At 36.5% G+C, this 25,070-nt stretch overlaps 1 protein-coding gene across 2 annotated transcripts in view; it reads left to right on the top strand.

Moving 5' to 3' along the window:
• Positions 1 to 25,070, top strand: part of OLA1 (Obg like ATPase 1) — a 103,086-nt gene that overhangs the window by 52,685 nt on the left and 25,331 nt on the right. For both annotated transcript variants that reach the window (XM_054208033.1, XM_054208035.1), the window contains 2 exons: positions 9,742 to 9,822; positions 10,091 to 10,188. In XM_054208033.1, the coding sequence (XP_054064008.1) occupies positions 9,742 to 9,822; positions 10,091 to 10,188 (179 nt within the window). The remainder of the gene's footprint in view (positions 1 to 9,741; positions 9,823 to 10,090; positions 10,189 to 25,070) is intronic.

The raw sequence follows: 25,070 nt of genomic DNA, 5'->3' as shown, positions 1-25,070 counted from the left end.
ATTTATATGGTATACTGCGTGATTAACTATGCGGTGAGTGACTTATGGATCTAGGAGAAACCATATGGGATTGGGGAAAAAAATAGTGAAAGATTACGCCTCCCTAAAGCAGTAACCAAATGTTAGGAGTGTATTTTGGCTGTTTGATAGTTCTGCACTCCCCAAGTCTGTTGTGTTTTGTAGTTATCTTGTTGGGCACAGAGAGAGTTCCCTGTCCAGCACAATTTGTAATGTTTCCATGGGGCTTTGTGGCTACTGTTCACGGCATCTTCTTCCCAGGGCAGAAAAGTCATTAAGAGAGAGTATAGACTGGAATTCATACTTTTTTCAAGGAGGTTGTCTTAAAAAAAAAAAAAAAAGGGGGGGGGGTGTGGAAAGGAAGGGGAGAGCTGGGAGAGAGCTTCTCAGGGTTTGTCTTTTTAAGTTATTTTCCAGTATAATACACAGCCATGGCTAATTTTCTGTTCTTTCCATAGCAGTGGTGCGCAACAAATGGCTCTTGTCTGTGCTCTGAGTGTTCCCAGTCATTTTCCCTTTTGGGAAAACTAGGAGGTTACAAGGAAAAAACTTAGTATTTGTAGGTTGTTTTGGTTTTTGTTTTGTTTTTAAGGCACAATGTTAAAATTTTACTCTCTCTCCTTTTCATTGTTTTTCTTTCCCCATCCTTTTGGGAGTAATTTAAAGTAAGACACTTGAGAATTTCTTAAGAGTTGTGGAAGTTCTGTGGTTCATTCAGATAAAGATGTTGCAAGCTTTCTTACCTGTAGTGCTTTCAGACCTTTCACTGGCTTGCTTTCCTCTGGTGAACAAAAATATCTAGTACTTGAACTGCATTTTTCGTTTCTTTCCACTTTTTTTGAGAGCACTTTGAGATCTATTGAGGAAGAAAGCTATATAAGGTTAGGGAAAAAAGAAAGTGAGGAAAGAAAAGAAATAATATTGATCTTAGTCAAGCACGTTTTTCCTTTGGTAGTTTGCTGAATATAACAAATAACCTCAATGTGAAAGCTAAGGGAAAGTTACTGATTTCAGAGAGGCTATAATCTCCGTGTGACCTGGGTAAACTTACTGTTGGCATCAAAGGGGATTTCACTGTGTGTGTCATGGAATCTAATTGAAAATAGAAGTCGTTCGTCTCATTTCATAAATATGAATTGTCTGCTTTAGAGGATTCTCTTTATCAGTAAGCCTCCACAACTGTAACTTGATAGTCTGAAATCTCCAAAAGGTTTAGGAGGAGGAGGAGAAAAAAGAAAATTGTCAGTCTGTGTTAGTCAACAGTTCTTAAATCTGAGATTTGTATTTGATTGCTCACCTTCTCACACCTGTGTTCTAACTTGGTAATTATCGTTTTTCCTTGGTGTAAGCCCACATTGCATACAGTTGGTAAGTTCACTTTTGTGCAGTGACCTGGCTTTGCAGTTGAATACAGTGTTAACTGTTTGTCCTGTCTCTCAGAGAATTGATTTCTCAATTCCCTGTCAGCAGAAATAAAATAGCCAACTGCTGTTAAGGAGCCATCAATGAAATAATTTTCAAGTTCTACTTTAAAATCAATGACACAACACGGTCCAAGATCAGCAACATATAATGTTGACATAGGCTTGGAATAGCTTCCTTTACATGTGTATTTTTGTCTGTTTTGCAAGTGTTCTTAATGTTTTCTTAGAAATGACCGTCTGCTTTTACTAAGGGTACTACTGTTTCAGACTCAGTATACCTTTAAGTATTATTTTGGCTATAACTTTCTAAAGATATATTATAAAATAAAAATACCCCGTTAATTTCATTTATTAAACCAGTGCAAATATCATTTCAGGAAGCAATCAGAGTAATTTTGATATTATATTTTAAATCTGGCTGGCGCTGGTATCTGCAGAGATATGAGAAAGATATTGAGTTAAACTTTATTATTAGCTTATTATTCACCTGTCATTTTGGGTAGCAGGAGGTTTCAAAGTAAAATTCAAATACGTATGAATTTATAGATCAAAAGGTACAAATTTTAAAACATGTTTTTAAAATATATATATATTTTTTTTTAATTTATGGTGTTTTCATTCCTGGAGACAAAGTCTTCACATTAATACAATATAATATAGTTAAGTGAACATTATTGCAGGATTCTCTTCCATTACCCTTCCCGCATGATTCAGTTCTAGTCCTTAGAGATTGAGCCTACGCAGTAGATGGCTATTCCTTCAGGCCTTTTGTTAGCGCACCGAATCTGAATTCCAGCACAGAATAATTCTTAGTGGTAAGGGTATTGTGATTTATATATCTGACTACAAGAATATTATTTCTAGTAGAGTTCATGCAGATTATTGACGTTAGTGATATGAAGACAAAATCTTTAGGTCAGTATCTATGTCCACAGTGTTTGCGCTTCCAATTTTCAGTTGAAAGGCGGCTTTTACAATAGGTGAGGATCAATGTTCACCGCATTTGAACTTCCAGTTTTCAGTTGAAAGGGGTGCTTTTACAAATCCTGTGAGATACCTAAATTTCATTGTTAAAGTCTGTCAATTTTAAAATAAGATTAGTTTTTCAGTCCTGTCCTGATAATACAGTAACTGTTCGAAAGATTTTTTTTTTTTGCTTTTTTTTTGGTTTATTCATTAAAAATCACCGATATGGTGTGGGAGATACTTCACAAACAGTAGACAGCTGGTAGATTCAGTTTCTTCTCATTACCAATATATACTAGGTGAAAACGGGGTGAAAATCTTTCCTTCCTGCAATAATCTGATGAATGGGATGGCGCCGAGCAGAATTCGCTGACCTCGTGCTGCAAGCGCTCGCCGGAGTTCTCACGGATGGATGAACTCTTATTTCCTCTAACTGATGATGTCAGTTGGGAATTTTCACCTTTATTTCTTTCCAAGTTGAAGATAAATACAGCAATGAATTGTATTTTTTTTTTTCCACCAGTTTCTTTGGTCTCCTTTTGTGAGGAGAGTTTGAGAGGCCAGTTTGTTCCACTGGAGATGGAAGAAAAGGAGCAGCATACACATACGCTGTTGACATACTTTCTGCCGATGGCTGTTACAATTAGTAACTTAAATGTTAAATCATAGGGAATCAAGAAAATATTTATATTCTTAATGCATATAATTAGGCCTAAAATCTTTAGTGGACCATTTACTGTGCTTAATGTGGTATTTAGAGGAAATTAAAGTTCATTCTGGAGAACATTTTGAATGTAACAGGAAAATATTCATGGCAGATATTTGTGAATTAATCAGTAGTAAAGCCTGACTTAAAAGTACATACTGTGTAAATACACATTTGGATTTCTTTTGGTATTATCAGTAGACAAAGAGAAGTCAAGGCTTAAATACTTTCTGTCAAGGCCGATCTTTTCTGTGTAACTTTGAACAGTGGCTTAAAGTAATTACTTTTGTAAATAATGTTTGTCTGGGTATGTCTAGATCCAGGCCATGGTGTAATTTTTAAATAGTATATACTTACACCAAAATAAGTCCATATATGAATAGTTGTATTCTGAAAAAGCCACCTTTTTCAATTGGCTTAGTTCACATCTAGAACAAATGCATTCACACATGGATTTATTTGGAAATAAGTAGGTGTAGACTAATGCAGTAAGAAAAGTTTAGTGTAACTCTACAGAAGATGATTCATTTTGATTTTCAGTGCAATTTCCCTGTTCTGAATTCCTAAACTGCTAGAAATAATCACTTGTAGATAGTCTGCTTTCTGTATTCTTGCCTGCTTTTTTCATTGCGGAGCTACAAGTGACTTTATCATTTTATGTATAATGCCTTAGAACCCACAAGGATGACCCACGCATGAGAATTTGAGGATTATTGACATGAATTTGATTGCCTGGAAGGTCCGTAGGATATTTTGGTGAAAGTACTTGCTGTGGTTCGTAAACATTATTGGTATGTAGCTCTGAGTAAATCTTATATCATGTACAGCTTGTACCGGCTCTGTTAGAAGGTATTGAATAGAAGAAAGGATAATACACTTGTCCTAAATCCATTACTTCTCCCATTGTATTTTTATTAAAGTCAGTGAGCAAGGGAATTGTAAGAGATTAGACATTGTTTTGTACCGCAGAGGAGCTCATTGTCACTCCAGTTGATGCAGTACCTGGCTTGTTCTCTTTCTTGCACCCAGCTGCTACAGCTTATTTAAGCACTTAACACAATTGAAAAACATGATCTAGCCTTTTTTTAAACTGCACGATTTGTCTTTAATTGTCCTTTAAAAATACCGTTGTTTCTAAACATTGTTTTTACAATGAAAATAAAAGTGAGAATAAAAATTCTTATTTTGTCACTTCAACGTCACTCTTAAATTGGCAGAAAACCTCCAGGAAAAGCAGGGAGCTGAGGCTGTGCTAAATAGAACTGAAAAAGATTTCCAAGGAAAGCCATGAATGGAAGGACCACAGGAATGGTGCACACCGTACACCTTCTGTCAACAAGGAAACTGGTGTGTGCGCAATAGATTGGTTTTGGTGCAGCACAGTTTAACTAGTTATGAGTACTTCTTACCTCAGACAGTTCTCTGTATCTTTACCACAGTTCTCTGTATCTGAAAAACCATCATAGCTATTTTGAACGCCAGAAGGAATACTAATTACTGTCTAGTTTGATCTCTTGCATATCCCAGTTTAATTCTCACAGTGGTAGTTAAAACAGAATATATCTCTTAAGGGAAAACATTAACCTTTATTTAAATATTTTCTAGCTGGAGATAAAGTACAGTAACTGACATAAGCTGTGCCAGCAATTCATGATCTTTACTGTTTAGAAATAAGACACAGCTTTAGACTGTTTTTGTCGAGCTTCTGCGTGCTAGTGTGAAAAACCCTGTACTATGTGAGTTTTTTGTTAACTACATATATGACATGCAATAAGAATAAAAGCGTAAGATTTAAGCGCGTGCCTTCATGTGAAGGCAATTTTTCAAAGCCTCTTATTTTTCTCCAGTTTTCTGGTATTTCAACAGGTAAGTGTAGAATTATTCACATTGGACATTTGCCTATTTATATACTCTAAGTTTCTGTTAGTCTTTTAGTTACAGTACAGTTCACTTACTTGCGACCCTCACGTCTTCTCCATCACACTCACAAGGGGGAAGTCCCCTACCTTGTAAATACCGTATCCACCCTCCCTTGTCCCCCACCCAACAAGTGTATGAACTTGAGTTTGTTGTGTTGAAAAACATTGTTTGCTTTCATTAAATCTGTCTAGCCGTTCTGGTCACTACACAGATGATTCACGTTGTTAGTAATTTGCTATTTTCAGAATCTGTGTCATTAATGTGGCCTTTTTTTAGGCTGTTGATGAAGGATGGTAACTAGTGAAATGCAAATAATTTGTTTGGAGTGCCACCAGAAACACACTCATTGGATTTTCTATTTACAGTTGCTTCTGAGACCTACTGGTTAGGTGGCATTGACTCCATTTAGTATATGCAGTGTTTTTTGAATTAAATACCTTACGTCACTGGGCCAGATTCCTTAGGGAAGCCTGAACATATTAATTATACACTACTACCTTAGCTATTGGTATGCTATGCTGTTGGACTTTTGTATGAAACAAGAGGAGCTAAATAAGACCTACAGGTAACGTTTTAGATACTCCTTACAGCTTTTCTGAGGAGCAGAGCAGTGAAAATGATAGAACTTCGGACAATTGAAACATTTTAACAAACAGTGTTTAACTGCTTTTGAAGTGTTTACAGGGAGCTAGTCAGTTATTACAACTTGGTAGTTTTGAAGGGAATGAATAAGGTGCTGAGAAACACTCCATACTTCCCAGAAACATCTCCCTTGGGGGGGAAGGGGGGCGGAAAAAGCCCTACTGTACTCACAGTGACTCTCTGTAGTAGCAGAGATTTCTGCACTGCCTGCAGGATCACGGAGAACTCACTTGCACTTTGAAGTGTGAAGTGATAATCCTCACAACTGCTTACTTCTTTATTAAATTTGCGGAAGTTAATTACATGCCCTGCTAATTTACAATAAAATCCTCACAATTCTCTGATGCCAAGTAGGCAAGTGAGTTTTCCAAGCTTCAGTTTAGTCCCTCATGCTGTAAGAAGAATTTGGCATTGGCACACATTACTATCATCCATCCAGAGAGTTTATTAATGTATGCACATTTTTCTACACAGTAGTGTCTCACGAGCATGTCTTGATAAATCTCCTAAGTGCAATTTAAATGTGTTTCTTTATAGTATTTTATACTGTTGGGACTTATTGTCACAGTCCTGCTTAGCGTTTCTGGGTTGACTACTTGCTGCCTTTGGGAAATGAAAGCAGGACATAAATTAAAATCAGTGTATTGCATATGGCTAAATATACTAAGTGTTCACGTGTGCTAAATATATTGCCGAAGATACAGTGAAAAATTAACTGATGTTTAAAGCAGTGGTGTTTGATATTCATGAAGTTTGCTGTATCTCATATGCCTTGATAACTGTAAGTAAATTGGATTTTGGAGGGGTTTTTGGTACCTTTTTAAATAGTGCTTGCTATAATGTTGCTAGCTGTCAAACAGAACAAGAATGCCCCTCTCATCAAACGAGGAGAAGTGGATCATTCTGCTCGTGACAGATTGACCTCAAAGTGTGCAAGTGGGGAGGCCAGATCTAATGAAACAAAGTGGATCATTGCTCTGTGTTCTGTTATTAAGCATCTCGGAGTTAACTGGAGTAGTGATTAAATGTGTTTAAATGACTGTTACAGTGATAGTGAAGATAAAAAGGTCAGTTCATACTCTTTCACCAGGCCTAAATAGAAGTAATTAATAAAACTAAAGGTGGTGCTATATGAGATACACATGCTGAAATGTGCTTTTTGTGTGTGTGTGTGTGTGTTTAGATTATTGGGGCAGCTGAGTGAAAAAGAAATATGTGGAAATAGTTGTGTTTCTGAGTATTGTCATTAGTATTTAATAATTTCTTATTAAGGGATCATATTGAATCTCATTTAAACGGGACACCACACCAATAAGGCAGGGGAATCTGAGTTCATCTGTCTCTCTTTTTTGTTTCTGGACTGTCTGCCGTAGATTCTGCGTGGCGCGACTGTCCATCAGAGAAAATTTGACTTTGACTTTGAATAATTATTTTCAAATTTTTTCTTTGTGTCTTACTGTCTCACCAGCTTCAGACATAGATGCTGTATTTGCTTAGAAGTTTCCATCCGTTTATCTAAAGAAAGCTTTCCAATACTTTGCCACCTTCTGTGTAAAGCCAAAGTAAAATTGGAAGTATACAGCTGTCAGCGCTCCCCAGCGTATTCGGTTGTTGGTCAGCCTTCCCTGTGGAAATTTGCCATGTAATACTCCTTTAGAACAACAGTTGCAAACAGCATCAAGTCAGGTACCTAAAAGAGAACTCTGAAAAATTAGGTCTGTGCCAAAATGGGTCATTGTAGGTAGCAGGTGAACGTGGAAGAGAAATTCTGGTTGGCAACTATGTGCTTAGACAGGCTTTAGAAACAGCAAACTCTGTTTGCTGCGTTGATGCTTGAAATTTTCTGGAGGTTCTGCGTTACGTAGCTACCCAGACAGTGTGATTAAAAAACATTCAGTTGCTGCTTAAGCTTAAAAGATGGGCTTTGATAACTTGTGCTGTAATGTTTTTTCTGACAATTTTTATCGACTCCAATTTAAATGTAATAATACGTTGCTATTGGGGGGGAACTGGAATGCCGAAAGCCACATGATAGGTGCCTGTGGAATTAAGTTTAAAACCCAAAATACTGTGTAATCGGAATTCCTTCACTGCTGAACAGGAATCTTGGAGACTGTGTTGATTTTTTTATAAATCTAAACAAAAGCTGAGGATAAAGACCTTAAAAGTACCTATTGGTAGAGTTGCTTCCCTTATCTTGTTTATACTGACTAATTAAAAATTAAAAAGCACATAGGGTTAAAGATAAGATGGTACCACCGTTTTCTTTTTTTATGTGTAATCTTGTTGCATGTCTCTACATAAGCTGTTCTGGCCACTCATCATAGTAACCAGCTGGGCCATTTCACCTGCTGGAGCCATTAAAGAGGACTCTCTCCCCCTAGATTAATCCCCTCCGACATTAGTTTTTTGCTCTGACAACTGGAGCAGGCATTCAGAATTTGCAGGTGGCCAGTGTGACGCACATAATTGCCTACAATTTTAGGCAATGAATAAAAATGGTCTACATTACTTGTCAAAGGTTGTATATGCAGTGCCAAGTGAGATCTATGGGAAGCCTTTTAGGGTTTAAAGAACAGTTAATAGCAAAGCTGCACAGTGCTTTTTTAATCATAATGCATTTGTAATATAGCACTTTGATCTTCTCCTTGTAGGAAATGGTGTTATATTAGCCACTTTTAAACATTTATGAGTGAAATTCAGTTATAGGAGAGTAAAAGTGATTATTCTTAGGCAGAACATGTTAGATTTCATTAAAAGTTTTAGCTTGCCCCTTCCTTGTTAAAATCTGTGGGGAGTCCTGTTCCTGGAGGGTTTCAAATCAGGATCTGAAGATTTAGAAGAGCTTTTTCTTTGTTTTTCACTAAAGCAACTGCAAGACTAGAAAAGACTGTAGTAAATACTGATGTTATTTGTGGTTGTTTAGAAATGTACTTCAACTGCATAGCATTAAGCGCAAAAAATGCCGTGTGCTCAATGGTTTAGGGAATGTTTCCTTGTATTTTCAAGATCTTAATTCTTGGTTGCGTCAATTATAACCCCCAAAAATGCATTATTTAAAGCGTGATCATAAATTATCTACAACAAAAAATAGGCGACTCTGAAATGTACTACTCCTAGAAGAGCCGAGTTTGACCTTTCAGACCCAAGAGCCTTTTATTAACACCTGCCTGTAAGGAGAACCGTGCCACACGCAGCTTTCGGATTCACGACCACAAAACTGATGAGGAAAGGCTTGAAGGGTTCAGTTTGTGTCACTTGCTGTTTGCCGTTTCCATTTCACAGATGATTAATCTTTCTGTGAAGAAAGGCCAGAGAAACAAAGCACATTGGGCTCTTCCTGCAGTTACTCCTTCTGAATGCACACTAGCTTGCTAACTAAAAGGCCTTTAGATTTCCTGCCGAGAGAGATGTTCTGAAAGTGAATGCAGCTGGTTGGAGGTCACCAGTGCAAGGCTCTTGCCATTGTGTAATGGAGGCTTTGGCAGGTTTCATTTTGGGGGGGAGGGAGAAGGTGTTGGCGAAAAATTAATGCGGAATAAAAAGGGCTTTGGCCATTTGAATTAATTTCTTGAAGGGTGGATCATCAATAATAGGCTCAATTTCTTTTGCTCACAATCTAAAAAAAAAAAAAGATATTTGCTGTGTTTTTTTTCCCACCCGTTCCTTTTTCTTAATGGCATGTTTATGTTTGACGTGGTCTCTCCCGCTGGATGCTGAAATGTCGCGTCTTACTGAGTTTGAAAAGCAATCTAAAATGGTACTGATTTTTACATTTTATGAGCTCTGCTAATTTTCGTGGTGGCGAGAGATGATGCTTGAGGATTGTGTATTTAACTTCCTAATTATGGGATTTGTATCGCTTTAATAATCAATATTGCTCTTTAGTGACTTTTAAAGCAGCAATTTCTGTTTTTCTGGGAGAGTAAAAATTTGTTTTTAAAAGGTATTATCGAATTTTTAATTTGTGTGTACGTTTTGAATCTTAATGTATACATGCCTTGGAAAAGAATGGTCTGATATCCAGCTGGGGTTTTGACTTTGTTTTTTCTTGATCTTGCGTAGGACGTAATGTGCAAAATCAAGACATGGGTAATAGATGAAAAGAAAGCTGTCCGCTTCTATCATGATTGGAATGACAAAGAGGTAGGCTATAAATATTATCCCATGAATTGACTTCTGATTTTGCTACCTGTTACTGTCTTTTTTCTTTTAAAGTTTTCTCTAATTTTATTTCATATTGATAGTGTATTAAGTGTTAAATTCATCAGCGGTGCTGTGTTTCTCAGTGATCTAAATATTACACTTTAATGCTGTTGCCTTCTCAGACATGCCATGAGGAAAATGGTCGTAAAATTAACTCAAGTTGCTATAACTTGTTTTTAAAATTCTCCTCCTATATTTTCACTTCTAGATTGATGTTTTGAACAAACATTTGTTTTTTACTTCAAAACCGATGATCTACTTGGTTAACCTCTCTGAAAAAGACTACATTAGAAAGAAAAACAAGTGGTGAGTGTGTTCAGGTTAAATATCTAAATTCATGTTTCTGTTTCACATTTTTCAATGTTGAGTAATTCCTTGTGCATTGAGATCACCAAGGATATTAATTAAAATAGGAGTAAAAACTAACGTTGCACTTTTACTTGTTATGCTCCCATTGACATGCTGCTTGAGTACAGTGCATATGGCGAAACCCTGAAAGAAAGTGCAAATAGAAAAGAATATGCTTTCTTTTCTTATATTTTTACATGAATCCATTAAGTGTGAAGAAAATAGATTTGATTTAGAAGTACTGATTTAAATAAACATATGGTTTTATCATGCTATATAATGCTGATTGTCTGAACAACATCTTTTTCATTCCAAAGGAATGAATTGAATGCCAGAGGACTAAAGCTATGTGAGTTGCGCAGAAATCTTTCAAACTGTGGCAAAATTGCACATTTTAACAGTACTTTCCTGTTTGCAGTTGGGTGCCTGGCTTCCTTGCCACTGCTTGCACTTTGCTTACGGTTTACGGGCCTGTTTTGATGGGCTTTAATGCTATGAACAGCGCAGGTTTTAGTGAAGTATTCCTGACATCAATATTATGACTTAAGTACATGATGGTTACAAAATCAATCTATCAGACATTCAATGAACTGGATGAAGATCCAGTCCTAACATGGTAGACATACGGTGGGAATCCGCTGTTGAGAAAGTACAGCATTTAGCATGTCATTGGGAGCTCTAGATGGGATAAATATTTGCTTTGTGGAGGAGGGAACAGATTAAGTGGTATACGATGAAGAAAAATTTATAGCAGCATATTTAGTTAAAAAAAAGCAACTAAACAACAAGCCTTTTCATAGTATTCAGACCTTTAAACACTGTACTTGTGGGATACTTTGAAGATGTATAAACTTATGTTTGTGAACAGATATATGCGTGTAACTCATCCAAACAAATCAAAAGTATCTAAAGCGGAATATCTGAATTCTCCTAAAGTACACCCTCTGTTTCTCCCTGTACTTCATTAAGTACTTAGATGCACATGGTTTCAATTTTCCATTAAAAATTCTCATTTCCATATGATATCAAAGAGTGAGAAGGCTTTAAACTGAAAAATAAACATTCATAGACTGGAAGCCAAAACAATAATTAATGTCAGATGGTTAACTCCAATAAATCATTAGAATAAATTCTGTGAAATTACTGCAACTAAAACTGTCCTTTTGATACTCCAAGACATTTTGTGTTAGTATTAAAGAACAAAATTTAACCTATTTAATAGCAAACCTTCTTAGCCCAAAATGCAGACTTTGGAATAAACTCCATAACCAATGTAATAATGTAAGCTTTTCATATTTGGCCAAATTTTATAATTCTAAATCAATTTGTTCCTTCTTGAATGGTTTTTGGGTATGGCGATTTAAACATTAGAAGTGGTTCTACCCAAGGAGGCGAAGAATCAGGGTAGTAGTATTTGCTCTGTTATTGTCAGGTGATATTTTTTTCGAAGTATAAACATTGAGGTTTCCTGAGGTTCACTATAACAGTCCAGACATGGAAGTTTATGTGAAAATGGATGAGTCGGTTTCCCTGTCCAAAAAAGGATCCTCGCACCTGTATTTGGATGATTACAGGTAGAGCTCGCTGGCTCTAATTGTACAGTAAATACCATTTCCCAGACCCTAATGGTAGACAGACTACTTAGGAGACGCCAGTCTGTGATTTAGCTGTCGCCAGTCACCCCATGTTTTTTGTGAGACTAGTTGTGATGATGACATAGTTAAACCTGATTGAAAGCAAATCTCTGTATAAATTGCAATTTTTAATTTGTAAAAAATCAGATGTTTGAGTTGAGGAGTCATCTAATGAAACGGTTTAACTGTTTCTGTTACAATTAATGATTCAGTTTTTAAAAAGTATACCCAGATCTCGTGGATGTGAGTGTAATTGTAGCTGAAAGATCAAAGCCTGGGTAGCTGAGTGATGTTCCAGAAGAGAATTTACCACATAGCCATTTTCAGTACAGTTTCTGCCTCCTGCTGTTCCTATTTTCCCTCAAGCTAGCCATTGACTACCCCCTGTGCATCCCTGCTCGTAAAAAATGATTGAGGAAGTATTTGTCATGTATTTATGAGTGGGAAACATTGTGTGATAGGGAAAGGCATCTACTAGAACCAGAAAGATTGCCATTTTCTTTCATTCAGCTGCTCTGCCACAGCTTTAAATCCTCTGTTTATGCAACATAGCTTTTATATTTAAGAGCAGAATAAATGTTTTCTATGAAGGATGGTAACGGTAGGCTTTTGTCATTTGTGTGGTGCAAGCAGATGTAAATGATTAGAATATATTTTACTGTTAGATGCCACTTAATTTGTGATTTTTGTTATTATTTTGAGGGGTAGATGTTCATATTTGAAATGCAAGCCACATTTAGACTAGTCATTCAACTTGAAAAAGTTTATTTCTGAGCTTAATTCATAATATTGCTACAACAAAAGTAAGGTTAATGCAGGAAACGCTCAGCAGTAAAATGTTTTCATAAGACTTTTGCAACTATGAAAGTGTTTAAAACAGCAAAGGAGAGGAGAGGCTTTTTCATTGTGGGTAGAGAGGAAAACTAAAATTGTTTTACTGGGTCACTCTCTCAGAATTAATGAACATTTTAATTGTTAGTTAAAACACACTTACTTTTAAGTGCTAACATGTTATTTTTCAATCCAAGAAAAGAAGGAAACACTGTGAAAGATAGGACTATTGTGTGTCTGAGTAGGTGTATTGACCTTTTGAAAGATGTAAAAACTGGAAGAGCTCCAAGCAGTTACTTGCTGGTTTTAACAATGTTGAATTAGTCATTCAGTTGATTTATGATTAAGACCTAGCCCCTGAAGAGAAGCTGACACGGCAGCTGTGTTAGTCGCACTTGTGTTATGATCAGATGGCAGTAATCATGATGTTGTATGGGGGAATCCACTGAAACCATTCTTACTACGTATTGCTGTGCTCTAAATGAATACTTAAGCCCTTCTTTTAATAATTCCTAATGGTTTTTATATGCATCTAGTACCTTAACATGGTATACACGTATTCGAGGTTTACCATGAAAGTATTCTAAAGAAGCCTAGTAATTTTCAGTTAAAACTCTTTTCTGAGTCACAGGATGTCACATAAATCGGGGACGTGAGATTTATCAGCCCTTTACCTAATTAAAGGTTTACGTTTTAGTCTTGCTAAAGAGGGTGCTTTTAGCGGGTCATAATATGGATTCCAATTATGAAATATACTGAGCTAATTAATGAACGAATGTAGTGGACCATGCTTAGCATACTGTTTGGTTCAGTATTTTGGACTTACTCTTTGCAGTGAGCACCAGGAATACCGTAAGTGGCAAAGCTGCATAGACTGATCTTTTAACTCAACTTCTCGGGTCTAAACAAGAGAATTTTTTCATCCTATGCATAGACTGTAATTTAAAGACTTGATTATGCTGCTAAGGATTTTCTAATATTCGTAGCATCGTAACTAAGCCATCTGAGACTTGATATGGATTTTAGAACATTGTTTTCTCTGATATAATTTAGACTTGTTGAGTATCCAAATGTGCGTTAACATTCTTTTCAAGGGGTTGTTTCTCAAAATGTTATGGTAGACATTCTGTTAACAAAATTTAGCTGACTGTTGATGGGATAGGGTACCTTTCTTGAAGTATCTTACTGGTGTATATTTAGAAAGGTGGCATATATGTCATAATAAATAACTTTCCCTGTTAATTTTTATAGCATTTTTAATGTTCTTAGGCTAGAAGAGGCATAATTAGATCAGATGAAAGGTCTGTCTTTTCTGGTATCACGTTTCTGACAGGCCACTAACAGATGTCCAGGGAAGATTATAGGAACACATTAAGCAGAGTGTATGCATCCAGCTTCTTGCAATCTGTTATTGTAGAAGTGACTAAGCCAGATATTATATACTTGTGGGTAATAATTTTTGACTGATTTTTATTCTATGAATTGAGCCATTGACCTTTTGAACCCAAGTATACTTTTGGCATCCCAATATCCTGGAGCAGGGACTTCCACAGTTTAACTATGTGCTATATGGAGAAGTACTTCCTTATGCTTGTTTTGGATCTGCCACATCATAATTTCATTTGATGCTCCTTAGATCTTGTAGTATGAGAGTGAATAATCCTTTTCTATTCATCTTTTCCATATTGCTTCAGATGTTCCAAATATTAAAAAAAAAAAAGGGGGGTGGGGAATGTGGGAGGGTGGGGAAATCTGACATGAAGAAAGAAATATCAAGGAAGACTCAATAGGCTTGAGTATGAATTAATCCGCTTTGCTCAGTCTTTCACTTTTAAACTAGGTAGGAAAGTTATTATCTGGCGGTAAATGGAGACTTGGTGTTCTTGGTTGTATTTCTGTGGATACATGCCCAGTGATAGCATAGATCTAGTAGTTGCGTGTTCACCGTCTCAGCAAAAGAGCAAGGCAATGTCCTGTGCTGGTAGAGCAAGAGGATGGTGACAGAAGAAATGCTGTGCAGGTTTTCATGGCTTCAGTACATCTGTTAAAAACAAGAGAAGAAAACAAAACTTAAAAGAAACTCAACAACAAAAAGCCCCTATGCTCCCAGACCTCCCCTTCCACCCTTAAATAATGTCTGATTTTAGAGAAGTCCTGGAGATACTATTATGTACAGGCTCTTCTTAAATTGGTTAGCAATAAATATTTGATCTCTATGTAAAAAAAAATTAGACTTCCTTAGTGTTTTCCCTGCATTATAGTTTGAGACCTTTCAAAAAGACATTTAAAAAACCTAAAGAAACAAAGATCCACAGAAATGGTAATATTAACGTGACATGCCTTGCAGCAAAACATGATTTAACAAGCAGTACAAGGATATGTATATTTAAGAATCTTAGTAAATAAATTAACGGGAAGTAAACTTAAGGGAAAGAACATCTGCAGGCCAGCTCCATCTCTTTTACAACTAGAAATATGGTGACTCAATAAAAGTGTGAAACATCTCCATCTTAGACCCACAGAAACACAATCTCCTTTTGCTGTCCAAGTTTCAGCCCTTTTCAAATGCTGTTTGAAATAGATGAACCTTGCAAATTTTGCTCAAAACAAAAAAGTTCCCATTTGGACCAAATATTTCAAAGTCGTTCCTCTTCTAAAAGGAGGGATACTGCTGTTAATGAACCTCTGCAGTGCAGAGACAAACAGAATTACATCACTTAGAGCAAACAGGTATTTGCAAATATCGGTGTATTAGTCACGTAGCAAGATACACAAGTGAGGGCAGAATGTAGTTTTCACTACCTTCAGTTTCTGAATTACATTTGTTTTCTGAATTACATTTAAGTGTATATTTAAATATACTACGGGTCATAGAGTCATGGATATTTAGGCAGATAAATTTTATTCTTATAAGTATATTTGAGGATGTATTTGAGGTAGAATTCTTTAAATCATAATTACAAGTTGTAATGCCATTGTGGTAATGAGATGTTTTCTTGACATAGCTGCTTAATGATTTTAAGGCTGCCTTCTGTGCAGACAGGTGGGGAAAATTATATATTTTTAAATATGTTGCACTTTTTTTCCCTGCCTTACAACTGAAATGTTTTTTAAAAATATTAAAAGATTATTTGTATTATCTGTGTGTAAAAGGAGTTTTGGACACACAAGTTGTAAAGTCAGATACTCAAAACTAACAAGATTCAGGACTTCCTGTCGCACCTTTGCTGCCTGGTGGAGAGAGTACCTGACAGCACAGATCGTTTTACCTAGAGGATGGCATATGTTTTCCAGAGAGCACTCACCTACTGTAGTAGGGAATAGTGCATGCTGTTTGCTTAATAAACAGTTATTCTTTTTTATGTCTTATATAAATTAATTAATAAATACAAATTAATTTATCCTCCGTCAGCCTAATGGCTGTCTCTCTTCTTTCCAGCACCTTTGCCTGACATTGACAGTTGCCTTCTTGTAGTCTTCTGTCTTACCAAATCTAGTGACTTTTCATTCGGTTGTTCTCTCTATCCCAAACTTTTTTCCCTACCGTTTTCCTAGCTGTGTTCTCCATGGGTCTTTGCCAGATTGTCTCTCCCCCTCTTCTCTGATTTCATCCCATTCTTGCTGGCTTAGTTCCAGTCCAGTCCTTTGGTCTGGATGATTTCTTTCACCAGATTTCCTGCTTTGCTTTGCTTTCCTTTGCCTCCCCCTTTTGGGTCCCCCATCCGTTTGAACGTGAATGCACATTGTTTGGGTAGCAGCAGGTGTTGGGGACATGTCTCTAAGCACGGGGAAGATGGGTTCCTGTTCTCAGCTCCAGTGTGTAACCTCGCCCCAGACACAAAAACACCTTCCAGGAAAAGTCTAGTTTCACTCCAGTGCTCTGCTTGCACTCAGGTGCTGTGGGTTATAGAATGAGATTAAATGGCTGAGACTCCTCAGTGTTCAGTTTGAGCAGTGTTGCTACTGAGGACATGAATTTCTAATTGGGATGGACTTTTGCACAAGTTCGATGGTTTATCTCTGATACTGAGTTTGCTCTGTGCCAAACATAAAGTCTTGGATCCTGAGCATTAGGACAGTAATATTTTTCAAATAAAATGTTTCTGGGATGTTTTAAAAAATGGGCAAGGCTGTATGGTGAAGCTGTTTTCAAAAACTTCAGTCTGGTTTCAGTCAAAAATTTCACCTGGTTACAACATGGCACTTATAAATAGCTAAAGTGTAGGTTGCAAAGTCAGGAAATAAAGCCTCAGTAATTTACTTAGGATATATTGAGTCTTGAAACTGGTAAAAAGGGGGTAGTGATGGAGGGGAACTTCCTGGTTTTTCGGAAGACCTGCGCTGGACAGATAAAGGTAACTTCAGGCTATTCTTACAACTCATCAAAGGCTGCAGACTGTAGAGAGCAGGATGAGCAGAGTAATGAAGAACAGTTTCTGCGACGTTGGGAGTGATACATGACAGCCCAGCGCACCACAACTCCCAACACAGCCGTACCCCAGCGAGTCTCTTGTATTCCCTGAGAGCATCTGTGTGCATGGAGCTGATGATACTGTCAGAGTAACGCAAAAGAACTGTGTATTAACACTTCATATCAGTAAGGCTGTGCTGAGTGGAAGCAGCTATAAGGAGCTTTTCAGCTTCATTGCTGTGTATGATCCCTGTCCTACCAGCTGCATGTCATACCAAACCTCCTTTTGAACAATTCAGCTTTGCATCCTATCGTCTGTTCCTTTCCTTCTTCCCTCTCCAGATGCTCTTCTTGGTGTTTTTATTTTTTTTGGCTGTCATCACCATAATTTCCGAGCTGTTTATACACAATTCTGTGGGTGCAAGTTGCGATGTTGAACAACCGCAGCTTTGCGTTCGGATGTTCCACCAGTTTTCTGGTCAGCTTGTATAGTTCTACGAATTGCTACCTGCTAACGATGCTTTTTTTTTTTTTAATCCTCCATGGCAGTTCAGAGAATCAAGTGATTTGTGTGATATTTTATTTAAACACTTGGATTTTCACAGGCAAAATCTAAAGCAATAGATGCTAGCTTTCAACAAGTGAAAACTTAACTACTTATATAAAGTTATCCAAACCTGTGCAGGCTAAGAAGGGACATCTTTATTTGTATATACAGTCCAAACACTTTAGAAATGTTGTTTCTTCCTGATTTTTCATTGCAGTTTTGACTTTCCAATAAATATTTTTGTCACCTTTATAAACACATGCTATTTAAGATACATAGTACTAGGGGAGAGAATGTATAGATAACATGAGCAGTGAAGAGAGGGGCTTCCACAGAAAAATGGTATGTGGTGACATTTTCAAAGGCAATGATGTAAAATTTATTGCAAAATTATTGCAATGAGGCATGTTCCCGATTCTGGATGCATTGTGAGGTCCAACATCCTTTTCAAACTTCAGTCTTTTTTAAAACCGAAGAATGCTTAAACTGCTCAGAAGCAAACCTGAGTTGCAGAGATATGGCTGAGTATAGATTTCATTACTGCGTAGTGGATATGGAGAAAGCAAAGACTAATAAATAACTGCTCTTCTTTCTTCCCAGTATGGTGTGTAAAGAGATTACTTCAATTTTCTGATACTTGCTTTCCACCGTTTGAGAAGCTTGTGCTTTATGCCTCTGTTTTCCTTACTATTTCCCTAAAAGTGTTGGTGCTGGTGAAGTCGTAGACAAAATATTTTTGGGAAGTGTTCTCTACTTTAAAATCAAGTCACCTAACAAAAATATTGGTATTGTCTAGTATTTGCATATTTTTTTCTGGAATGGTATGAGTGATTTATCTCCTGAATGATGTCTGCAAAGAAGCTGTGTGTTCTGTCAGTCTTCTTTTTCCAAGGCTTTCCAGATGTGCTTGGAGCGATTGAAGTGTATGTTTTATCTTGTTGTGGTCCCTCACTGAATGCTGCTGTCACAGACTTAGCTGGCTGAGCAACGTGCTGCTTGCTTGCCTGAATGCAGATTTCTTTGTTTTTTTGGCTCAATTCTTCTTTAGAATGCTTCCCTCTTATTTATTGTAGGTTAGAGCATAGCTTTTGACAATGCATAGTTTTATATAGTTTTACTGTATTAGTTTTACTGGCAACTAAATGAGTTTGGGAATTTTCAGTAGCTTAATATCTTTTTTTTCCACTCTGAAGTGAGATTTTTAGCTTCAGAGTGTCTTATCTTGTGCTTTGTGGCGTATGTTTTTCGATTCAGACTAGCTTCGAGTTAGGAGAATATGCATCTCTCTCTCATAGTGCTCCAAGCCAGTGAAGTCTTAAACACTGAAATGAAAAAAGTGAAGGAAAACCAATGTTTTTCTCACTCATCTTTGTTACAGGGTGGAAGAAAGGGGAAGGGTAAGCAACTTAAGAACCCGCTTTTGTTTTGGGGACCAGATTCTGTAATGTACGATATGTTCTAGTCCAGGGTTGTTAGTCCTGAGCATCATCAACGCAACCTCATCGCCAGGTCCTCAGAGATTTTGGAGGAGACACAGGTACTACCCACTGCATCAGTGCTGTCATCTCTCTACAATATCATTACCTCAGAAGCAGATTTCAAATCCTACTTCCAATCGTAAATCGTTCAGTAGTGATTTCACTCTTACTCGTTTTAGAGTAAAGCAGTTTGACTGTTCTCATGTAAGCCCGTAGATGTTTGTTATATTTGTGTCAAAATCCCTTTCACGATTCCAGTACCTGATGAGAAACATCATTACTAATGAAGAAGTAGAGCACTTTTTGTTTCCTTGCTCTTTTGTGTCCTGTATATTACAAGCACAGCCACCTTCACTGCAGTGATTTTTGGATGTAATAATATAGGTGAGAGAATGAGAAGGAAGTAAGGTGACATAATCTACTCACATTTCCCGGGGATAAAGGTTATTCTTTGATAGAAAATGAGTCTCTAAATCTACTTGGAGAAGGTGAGCTCTGTTCTGCTGCATTTTTCTGTTTATTGCTGACTTATAAAAATATTTCATGTCTCCTTTGTGATGCAAGTTACAAAGGTCCAATTACACTTCTGTCATTGCAGTTAAAATGCTATCTGCTAATATCCTGTAGCTGAATCAAGTTACCTTTTTCTGCATACTTGAACCTCAGGAGAATTTTGACAGGGAAAGAGGGGTAGAGACCGTTCTAGGTAAGCCATGGTTTGGTTTATGAGCTCAAAGAATAACTTGAATTTGTCCCATTAATGAGCAGGTCTTATCCTAGAAAGTATGATTTTATTTTTTTTTTTAAATAAAGGGGGGATTTGCCCCTTTTTTGCTTTACAGATCAGCTAATAGAGAATTGTGCAAGAGATTATTATTCTTGACGATAGTTTTTTATTCTTAAGTTCCTGTATATTAAGTTATTTATTATTATTTATTAATTAAGTGAGCCCTGTGGCTTTCAAAATGAATGGGCATTGTTAGCCTGTCTTTGTCAACTAAACAACATAGAAACAGAAGTTGTGCATAGTCCATAAAGCAAATAAATTACTCTTTCAAGAGGAAAATAGATATTATGGGTATGTGTCCCCAGCTTTTAACATGTTGGGTCATTAGTATTATATCTGATGTGGCATTTAAAAACAACCAGTTATTTTTGTGCAGTTCCCATTGAGAATTTGGAAGATGGAGAAGGCGGCTGTTAAATGACTGTAGGGAGGTGAGTGGCTGTGGTCTCGCTTGGTGTGATGGGAGCAATGCGAGTAGCTCCTTCTCTGTGTTAGGATCTGATACCTCCTTGCTGCTCGTAACTGGTGGTTTTTGAGAAGACAGACGGTCTTTCATTCTCCTGATAGACACATCAGTAGTTGTAATAACTGGCAGATGAGCTTTCATATTAGAATTTTTTTTAAGCAAAAACCCCGCTGATAATATTGCTTCCTATTCTGAAATAGCGAGAGAATTTCTTGTATTGCTTTTGCAACAACATCTGTATGGGGAAATTTGGATTGGGCATTGCAATCAGTATCACTATAATAGTGTCTTAAACAATGTACAAATTAGTAGTAACTTTCCTTTCATAATCTGTTACTCAGTAGTGTATCTGATTTGCAAACAAGTACATGTGTGTACCTCTAACATTCTGCTTATTGAATTTGTCTGTCTGGATCACGTCTTGAAAAATTTCTTGCTATCAATCACATGCTACAGAGTTCTGTTAATCTCTTTACGTTCTCATAGTTGAAATGAATTTTATTTCACCTACCATTCTTTATCTCGCTGCAGTTGATATTTTAGATATTTATGGGGTCTGGGAACAATACTCATCTTGAAATTATTCTTCATGAATGGTCTGCAGCATCTCCATTCTCTGGGGGAATATTTTATGGATTATTGCTCTGTTTTCTACAAATAGGGGCAAAATGGGAACATCATCTAATCAAAAATAATTTATTATAAATAGAAAAATAATGTTTAAGAAGGAAGATTCTCTTATACACTTGGAAATACAGGCTGCTGTGGCTTTGGTACCCATTTTTCAAGTTTACTTTTGCTCTGAAGTAAATTCTTTGTTTCAGAATCGACAGAAATATTTTTCATTGATTATTTTCAAAATCTGATGCATTTTATTTGTTCTGTTTTGGTTTGTTTTTAAATAGTTTTCCTTTTAATTTTATGGTTATTTATAACTCAATTGTAAGTATTAAGTATATGGAAATATGTTTTCATTTAACTGCTTGCTTTTCCCAAGAAAGATCACTTACCTTCTACAGTTTTGGCAGAGTATTTTATTTTCACAACTTGCATTTCTTCTAATGACTAATACTAATGACTAATGTTCAAATGTTGATAGTCACTAGTTTTACAATGAATAGAACTATGTATCCTTGTTTTGAAACCAGGAATAGGTGCTTCTTCATGTTTAAGTTGGAGAGGAAAGTTCGTAGGTTACGTATATTGAATGGAAGAACTGTCACATGAGACATTTGGTATGGGTATCTTATTATCCTTTATTACCAGTGCCTCACCTTAAATATTGTTACTTCGGAGAGAAGTTAAATAAAATAATGTTTGGGATTTACTGTGCTCTGGCAATAGTTTCTAAATCCTAAAGAGATGTTTTGAAGATAAATATTTGAAAGAGTAAGTGCATGTGCTGGTGTTGTATTTCATTGAGTTGAACAATGAAAATGCATTAGTCAGATGCACTGTATATCAGGTCTCACTCCTGTTCTTATGCACTGGCACAGTGTTACACTTCTGAAGTGAAAATGTATTTAAATCCAAACAAGTGGCTTTTATTTAAAAAAAAAAAAGAAAACCTTACACCTAATACATTGAAAACTTGCACAATCTTGTCGATCTAAAACATGTGATGGTTCTTCCAGCTTATGTTTTATTTCAGAGGCTCATTAAATCCATACCTGTTTTTATTTAATAAAATCTTTGTGTCCCAGGATACTCAGATTAATGAAGTGTGCGTGCATGTGCATGCGTGTTCAGTTTCCCATAGGATTTTTTAAATTATTATTACTTAAAAATAACTTTATGGAGGGTAAATGTTTGTCTTTGGCTCCCTCTATCTGCCCGTCTCTACTTGTCTTTGTGAATTAATGCATTTTCATAACTCAATCCGTGAGATAGATTGGAATCAGCAGATAAGATGTCTGCAAATATTCCATATGGGCGTTTGGTAAAATAAATAAATAAAAATATGGTAAAGAGACATGAAGGACTAGTAAGGAATTTAGTCATTCAAGCTTAAAAAACAAGGTTAATGTCTTTGTGCTTAGACAGTATATTTCTGAAATTTTTTTCTGTTCCGGTCAAAGTCTAATTTCTGTATTAGGTTTTCCATAAAGCTACAGCTATATGCTCAAAAGTATATTAAACGGAAACATAGTTTTAGCTGCCTGTCTTGCAGTAGTGTGTGGTTGCGTGATAGCCTTTTGTTTCTGGTTTCTAGTTACGGTAGTGTCCTATTGACATAGAAGGTAACTGGATTGTTCTATTAGTGATTTCTGACAAACAGAAATGATTTGATATGCTGGAGCTATTTCTGACAGAAGATATAAAGTTTTGACAAACATGCATGGCACAGCAAGTGTCCAATTCTAAAGAGCAAAATAAATGCAAACCACCATTATGGGGAACACAAACAGCCTGAAAGCAAGTTATCAGTAAGCAAATAATTGTTGAACTGTTATGAATGGAATAGGATGTTGAAATAGGGCATGATTGGCTGATGTTACATATGTCCTTGATTACCTTCCTTGTGCTTTTATCCTAATAAGTGACATTCTTTGTATTCCCTTGGATGGCTAGACAGTCTGACACTGAAGAAGAATAAATATTGCATGTGGTACACATTAAGCTGTCATCTAGGACAGCATTTATAAAAAGTAACTAGAAAAATTCATAAGAAATTCTGCAGTGCTACAGTTTCCTGGCTCCAGTCATAATTGTCAAAGTTCTTGACACATTCAGGTCTTCTGAAATGATTTGGGTTTACAGTTACTTGGTGTATGAATAATTATTAAGGATTCATTTTCTCTGATGATGCAGACTGTTAATGTTAGTTCTCAAAATGTTGCATTTTCACTACAGGCCATGTAGCAATAATGAAGAAAAATACAAGTGTGGTGTATGTAGCTAGTCCTCTTGCAGAAGTCAGAACTGGGAGATGTATATGTATAAAATAAAAATAACTGGTAAAAATAAAAAACTGTTTTTCAAATGCTGTCTTTGAATCTTGGTGGAAAATCCGTTATGGTCATGCATTGTTACTCTTATTCTACTTTGGAAATAGACCTGATTTTTTTGCGTACAATGTCAGTCTTGTGTTTTTCTTCGCTGACTTGAAATTAAGACTCAAAAGCAACATAGCAGGATATCATCCTCGGCAAGGGCAATGGAAAAAAAACCCTTTTGAACTATCTAAGCTGATGAGTTAGTGTTTGAATGGCAATTATTTTAATCTTTAATTTTGAGAAGAGAGAAGTGTAGTAGTTACATTCCTCATACTCCGAAGTCTCTGAATTTCTGGTGCCAACTTGTATGTTGACCAAGAAATATTCAGTGGCTCCTTTGTTTTTCCCTGTATTTGTTTATTGCTGGACATAATACCGTGATACTCTCTGGAGTTTGACACAAAATTTCACTATAAATATTTTGAAGGATTTTTACAGCTCTATCACTGGCTGTGTGAGTGGAGTTTTCTCACTGTATACTGTTCTCATGGTACCTGGTTTTGCTCCATATGAAAGTGCAGCCTTCTTCTGTTTGTGGGTACATGTCTCTCCATTTATGACAGTATTGTCTAACTCATGGGATCATTTTTTATTATTATTTTACTGAATTAAGAATACCCCATAAGGAAAAATAGCTTGTTACCACCTCATCAAGTTACTTAAGGAGTAACATAATTTTATAGGTGACATTGTGCTTATTGTCATCCCTCTTCCAAGTAGCCTATAACTTACAAGACATCATTGTAAGTAGCTTGGAATGGGAAAATAGAGCCATTGGCTCGTTCATAAATTTGCATTTAATGTTAATTGAAAAGCCTTAACATAGTTCTTAGAACAGTGTTGGAAAAAATGTGTATTCATGGGAAGAGATAAAGTAGAAACACCTGTTTAGGTTGGAGAAAGTTTTCTCCAAGTATAACACTGCTCAAATGTTACAGGTAACTGTTAACTCTGTAGACCACTACAGAGCACAAAATATTTGCCCAACTGGTAAATTGAACTGTAAGTCCCACTGTGGGAAATTGCTTTGCTGTGCTCCAAACAGCAGTTATCTTAGTAATTGTACCTGAATTCTTTGTGGCTAATAGACAGTTGATGTCCTTCTTACCATGACGGAATTATTTTATTGCAATATTATTAATTGTAAAAATTTCAGGTAAGATGTGTTCATGTAGTTTAAGATGGGTTTGAGTATGATTTTTAATTGCTGCTCTGAGAACACCGGTTTTTGAGTTGAGAATGTGCATAACCCCGCATTTCACATTCTAAACCGTCGCTCGCAACAAGGAGCTTATCAGAGCAAATTGTCTAGTCCATCCCCTTCCTCACTCAAAACCTAATGACCCTTTATCATCATGGTTTAGATTGCTGGACACAGATGTGAGAAAATACAAGTAATCTACAGGTAACTACAGTAGCTGCACTGATGTTCTCAGAGAACTGACTGCTGGGAAGATAAAAAGCTTCCCACAGAGCCTGTGACTTTCCAGCAGCAAAGCACATCATGAGCTCATACATGAAGTTTTATTTGCTGAAGATTCACAATAAGATGCATTAGGACATTCAGCAGGGTCCCTTCTTAGATGAGCACAAGAATTCAGTGAGGTTGTTAGTTGATGCACTAGTGCATGGCTTCACACTAAAACTAGAAAGTCCAACAATACCAATAATGTTGCTTTTTGAGAACATC

Source organism: Rissa tridactyla, chromosome 7, assembly GCF_028500815.1.
Source record: "Rissa tridactyla isolate bRisTri1 chromosome 7, bRisTri1.patW.cur.20221130, whole genome shotgun sequence".
Lineage (NCBI taxonomy): Eukaryota > Metazoa > Chordata > Aves > Charadriiformes > Laridae > Rissa > Rissa tridactyla.
This window is presented reverse-complemented; position numbering and strand designations above follow the sequence as displayed.